Source organism: Octopus bimaculoides, chromosome 26 (assembly GCF_001194135.2).
Source record: "Octopus bimaculoides isolate UCB-OBI-ISO-001 chromosome 26, ASM119413v2, whole genome shotgun sequence".
Lineage (NCBI taxonomy): Eukaryota > Metazoa > Mollusca > Cephalopoda > Octopoda > Octopodidae > Octopus > Octopus bimaculoides.
The window spans coordinates 13,677,473-13,683,649 of record NC_069006.1 but is presented as its reverse complement, the minus strand read 5'-3'; the positions used below and the strand labels follow the sequence as shown (position 1 = coordinate 13,683,649).

The 6,177-nt window shown below is 36.1% G+C and overlaps 1 protein-coding gene across 1 annotated transcript; it reads right to left on the bottom strand.

The window, feature by feature from the left end:
• Nucleotides 1-712: 712 nt before the first annotated feature.
• LOC106880150 (GRB10-interacting GYF protein 2-like) lies at nucleotides 713-5,955 on the bottom strand. Its single transcript, XM_014929987.2, has 5 exons — nucleotides 5,860-5,955; nucleotides 5,398-5,555; nucleotides 3,008-3,070; nucleotides 1,511-1,663; nucleotides 713-897 (listed from the first exon to the last, which is right to left on the bottom strand). The coding sequence occupies exons 3-5, from the start codon at nucleotides 3,066-3,068 to the stop codon at nucleotides 728-730; spliced, it is 384 nt and encodes a 127-aa protein (XP_014785473.2). The 5' UTR covers nucleotides 3,069-3,070; nucleotides 5,398-5,555; nucleotides 5,860-5,955; the 3' UTR covers nucleotides 713-727.
• Between the last annotated feature and the right edge of the window lie 222 nt (nucleotides 5,956-6,177).

Below are 6,177 nucleotides of genomic sequence, written 5' to 3'. Positions count from 1 at the left end.
ATATATATATATATATATATATATATATATATATATATATATATATAGAGAGAGAGAGAGAGATATATATAAACACATAAAGCCACTGTATAAAGAAAATGAGTGACTGAGTGCTGATCTTGTGAGAAAAAGCAAAGCATGAATAAACAATTCCAAAATATTTTCACTACCTCACTGGGAGATATGGCAATAAGCAAACTTGATGAGGTCAGCTTAACAAAACAAAGAAAATCTTTTGGAAAGGAAAACAAAACACAAACAATGAAAAACAATAAGTAGCAGATCCCATGGAAATTCAACAGGATAAATCAACATATTTCAATGTCTACTTTCCCTTCTACAAATGTATATATTTGTCTGCTCTCGTAATATCAATAAGCATTTAAACCTAATGAAAAAAAAAAAAGCAGCGCTCCAGCAGGGCCACAGCCTTTGGTCTGGAACATGTAAAAGAAGTATAATGTCCACAGCTATTTCCTAACTAATGTTATGTCACTTTAATTTAATCCACCAATCAATATATCTTTTGATGCATAAATTTATAGATCATGACATTGTTTCATTATGTGAAACATTTCAACTGAACCTGCAATTTGAATCACTCACTCACTCTCTGTCTCTCTCTCTCTCTCTCTCTTTCCTGTTTTTTCTCTCTGAGTCCACTCTTTCCATTTCCTTCTTTGTCTCTTCTCCCTCCCCTTCTCTCTACATGTCTCCATTCGAGTGATTACCTCCCTTGGCTAACACCCTGAGAAAACTGACAGACGACAGAAACAAGAATATTACAATAATTAAAAAAGCACAAACTCACTTTATTTGAAACAAAAATCCCATTTGAGTCAAATGTACCAGTTTCATTGTAATCTTCATCATTAGGAACACTCCACTCAGGCATATCTAAACGAGAAACAAGGAAATTAAATAAAAAGTCCCATACACATCTTTAAAAACTATGAGTTTGCATCCATACACACATTTTTTGATTTGAATATAATTTTACTGAGAAGATAACACTGTTGTTTTGGGACCCAGGAGACCAAAGGTGCTCCAGCCATTGCCATTACTTTCTTTTTCTTTCCTCCCTCCTTTTCAAACACAATGTATGGAGCCAAATTATCTAATAAGTTTTCCTTTCTTAAGCTTTCCGCCAAAGTCAACTTTGCCTTCCTTCTCTTTTGAGGGTTAATAAAATACATACCAGTTGAGTACTGGGGTCAATGTAATCAACTAGCCTCCTTCTCCAAAATTTCAGGCCTTGTGTAGAAAGGATATTATAGATAATATTGGTCAAAATTAGAACTTGAAATTTTTTCTCCTCTTCTTAGTCTTTAGAATTTAGATGAAATATTTCAAAGCAAAAGATATCCATTTCAGTTGCTATGTTAATGACTAAATTAAATTTGCAACTCTATACCAACTAGAGCAGGTTAGGTTACTCCAGGCTCACCAAAAGAACAACCATACTGTTTGCAATTTACTGCCATTAATTCTGTCAGTTTTTTTTCCTTACCTACATCATCCCACATCTCAGTGCTTCGGCTGCGCTGAAAGCTCCTTGGTCTGTCCCGGTCACGGTCAAATGTGTGTTGCCTGTCTTTGAAGAAACCTATACCAGTAGTGCTTTTAGTGCGTTCAGAATCCAAACCTCGCCATCTTTGAGAAGCTAAAGACAAGATAAACGCAAAACATTTTATAGCAAAAATTATATTGGAACAGAAGCATGCAGTTGATCTACCAAATTAAATTCTTATTAAAAGCGAACTAATTATGGACAAGTATATGAAGAAGCCACTGAATATACAAGTGAATAGTTTGTGGTTTCCCAAGACTTCAAAAAATAGTAAACAAAGAGAGAGGTTGAAATGAAAATAATCTGTGTGAAATAAGAGAGACCCAGGGTTTGTTTCTGGAATTTCTAAGCAGATGCAGTTCAGAAGAACACTAAGTATAGAAGAGGAAAAAAAGATAGCAACAAGAAAAAAAAACGAGATAACACAAATATCACTTACCATGAAAACAATATCAGTGTTAAATAAAACAAATATAAAAATAGTTGGGAAATATAGTTAAATAGTTAGTGGGATTGGAGTTGCTCGAACTGTGGCAACAAACAAGGCCGAAAGATGCTTTATGAAGCCAGTTATCTCATGCCAACACACAAAAATTATTAAATTACGATATGAATTGTAATTTTTTTTAATGATTCAATAACAAAAATAATGCTGTCCAAAGTTAACTATTTTGAAGGGTTTCAGTAAATTTTGTTCCCTAAATACGGAAAGGCAGCTTGTTGAGTTTTTAAGCCTATTGCTAGATACACCAATGTTAAATATCCCCTTAAAAACATAGCATTGCATCCCTGTAGAGGCGCAATGGCCCAGTGGTTAGGGCAGTGGACACGCAGTCATAGGATCGCGGTTTCAATTCCCAGACCGGGCGTTGTGAGTGTTTATTGAGCGAAAACACCTAAAGCTCCACGAGGCTCCGGCAGGGGATGGTGGTGAACCCTGCTGTACTCTTCCACCACAACTTTCTCTCACTCTTACTTCCTGTTTCTGTTGTGCCTGTAATTCAAAGGGTCAGCCTTGTCACACTGTGTCATGCTGAATATCCCCGAGAACTACGTTAAGGGTACACATGTCTGTGGAGTGCTCAGCCACTTGCACGTTAATTTCACGAGCAGGCTGTTCCGTTGATCGGATCAACTGGAACCCTCAACGTCGTAAGCGACGGAGTGCCAACAACAAATTGCATCCCCAGCTAATGTAAATAGATACCTTATAGAGGTAGGGACTCTGTGGAGATAAGAAAGAAAATTCTGGCTATAGATACGTGGAGATAGAGCTCAAAGCAGTACACAGTGGGAACACTGTATAAATGCCAAGTGTTTTTTGTTAGCTTGTATCGTGGAGCACAAATTTTATGAAATAAAAAATAAAAGTTGAGAAAAACATTACTAATATTTATTTCATAATAAATATACTTTAACCCTTTGCCTATAACTTACCCCAACGTGGACCCATCTTCCGCCAATCTCCGTCATCGTCTTCTTCAGTAACCAAAGGCATGACTGATTTTTCAAACAAGAAAGATAACATATCATCATCATCATCATCATCATCATCATCGTTTAACGTCCGCTTTCCATGCTAGCATGGGTTGGACGATTGAAACATTCTAGATAGATTTAAGCATTCTAAGACATAAGATGAACATGTGGCAGGAAAGGAGAATTGCAGAATGATGAAGAGTCAGAATAGCAAGAAAAAAGAGAGTCTGAGGGGAGAGAGAGAGAGAGAGAGAGAGAGAGAGAGAGAGAGAGAAAGAGAGAGAGAAACAAATCATCGCTATTATGTTAAACTGTTGTATGTCCAAATTTGGCCAAATTCGTTTTTATCAATATTTATTTTTGCTTGCAATAGCCAGTTCTTTTGGTCAAACTATCATAACTCCAGCTGCTTCAGATGCCAAGATATCAAAGATTTCAAAACAACAGTTTTGCTATGGAATGGTGAAACTATTTTTTCATTTTCTGAAAAAGGCAACATTTTGGACTTGCGACACTTTTGCATAATAGCAACGAAATGTAACGGAAATAGGATAGGAGTAGAAACGGTGAAAACAGTAAGGGTAAACAATGAATCATCATGGTCGAAGCCAGTGCTATGTAAATGGCACGCATGAATCGAAGTCATGGTCGTTCGCTGCTCTATTTAATCTAATTAAGGAGATAACTCACACAAGCACAGGAATAGATTAATGCAACCAACTCACCATGTTAAATATTAAAAAGAAAGCAAAGATTGTCAAAGCATGAACAGAACACCATCAAAGCGTCTATCAAGGGTTAAATTTAGATTGATGCAAGACAAGCTTTTATCTGAAATTAGTTTAACCCTTTAGCATCTAAGTTGACCATATCCAGCCAAAATATTTTACATGGTGTCATGTTCAAACTGGCCAGATTTGGTCTCTCATGCACACCCTACAATGTCATTCTGAAAATAAACAATCACATCATTGAAATCTCAAGGTTACAAGATGATGTGTTATCATTTTCAAACAATATGCATCACATTCGGCAGAATATTCTGAAGGCTAAACGGTTAATAGTTAAACGAAAAATTAATCCCAATCAATGCAAATTAAAAGCATTTCAATTAATGAAAACTTACACGAATACCAATCTGAAGAACAGTGTCAAGTGAAATCTATATCTTTATAAATATAAATAGTGGCTTCAAATTTTGGCACAAGGCCAGCAATTTCAGAGGAGGAGGTAAGTCTATTACATCAACCCCAGTGCTCAACTGCTACTTATTTTATCGATCCTGAAAGGATGAGAAGCAAAGTCAACCTTGCCGGGATTTGAACTCAGAACATAAAGATAGACGAATTGTTGCTAAGCATTTTGCCCAGTGTGCCAATGATTCTGCCTTAATGTTACTAATATATGACATTTGCTTAACACATGCTTGCATAGAAAAAGGGATATAAAACAGACCAAGGAATAAATGCATCCACATCGTCAATGTTTTAACTTCCACTTTTTCATGCTTGCAAGGATCAGATACAATTTCTGTGGCTGGGTACCCTTTCTGTTGCTAACTCTCGCCTGTTTCCAAGCAAGGTAATATTTCCCTGCAACTTGACAATTTGTTCTTTTCATTGAGGATCTAGCTGAGTTGACAACTTGAATTGGTTGACCACATTCCACATGGTCATGACAGATGTATTATTTCAGAGATGGAGTCTGACTGAGACTCTACCCAACAGGTTGCCCAGGAAGACCAAGGAGTATACCGACAAATGGTCAATACAGCAATGTGCTGCTGCAACAACATATAACTCCATGTCTGATCTGACCTCAGAAGACAAAGAGCAGCAGTGACAGCTTCAAGCTAATGGAAAGAGAAGAAACTATCTTCACACTTTATAACCTGGCTCAAATGCCTGAAACAAAGTATTCACTGCTAATAGTATCCAAGAAACAGTGCAGTTAAATCAAGTGACTGATGAAGCCTACCACCCAAGGACAAGAACTGAACTTCTAACAGTATTTCACAGTTTTCAGACACAAGGCTATGCTTGATCCAAGGCTATGGGTGAGGAAACTTCCTCATGGTACTGTTGTGTTGTAGATCAAAACCCAAAGCAACTTCCTTAATCATACAGCCATGCCTGGGCCTATTAAGTTGAAAGAGTGTATACTCTAATACATGTCAGTTTATGAGTGGTAAGCAGGAATTAGATAACTCAAACCATGATGAAAGAAAACTAGCAGTTATGATTAATATTTCTCAGCACTGAATATTTAGTAATTAATATTAGCTTCACTATTTGAATAAACACACATATATATATATATATATCCACAATCATCATAACAACACTCACCCCATCGTTCTCGAGAGCAAGCTTTTCTCCAATCACCTTCATCATCATCTAGTGATTTTTTATCACGCCAATTCTCATTGCTGAATGATCTGGAATATTCTTTAGCTGGATGGGCACAGTCCTCAAAACTTCTAGCTGAATAACTACGTTCATACCGTCTGTGAGCAAAAAAAGGGAAACTACATTTTCTATAGATTATTTATCTATCACTGATCATTAAAGATGGTAAGAAATGAGATGACAATTTATTCAATATAGATTTATTTATAAAAAAAAAAAAATTTTTACTGAACAGTATGTAGACACACGAGTTATATGAGAGCTTTAATTATTACTTCAAGATACAAGTTATGACAATTCTCTCTTTTTCAAGTCAAACATTCCTATGCCCCCACCCCACCCGTGCTTTGTTTAACAAGAGAAATAGAAAGATTTTTTAAGCTGAAGCAGATCAAACCCTACCTATCATCCCAGTTTTCTCGACTTCTATTCCGGGTAAAACTACTTGTTTCACCATCATCGTATGACAGTCTTTGACCAAAACCCTCTGCTCGACCACGACCTACAGGAAAAAAAAAATCCAATTAAAAAGAATAATAATTACATAAAAGGCAATCAATTCCTTGCATCCCAAAATACAAAGTTTTGGATGTATAGGGAACAGATAAGGGAAAATAGATTAGATAAAACAGAGTAATTTAAGAGGGACATTTTACTATTATATCAAATCAAATCTATATGTGTGTGTGTGTGTGTGTGTGTATAAGCTAATGATTTCCA

Excerpts from the sequence above, each read along its gene's own strand:
- LOC106880150 (XM_014929987.2), bottom strand. The coding sequence starts at position 3,068 with ATGCCTTTGGTTACTGAAGAAGACGATGACGGAGATTGGCGGAAGATG. Across the intron at positions 1,664-3,007 it reads GAAGATGGGTCCACGTTGGG|CTTCTCAAAGATGGCGAGGT; the intron begins GTAAGTTATAGG and ends TCTTGTCTTTAG. Across the intron at positions 898-1,510 it reads TGAGATGTGGGATGATGTAG|ATATGCCTGAGTGGAGTGTT; the intron begins GTAAGGAAAAAA and ends TTTCTCGTTTAG.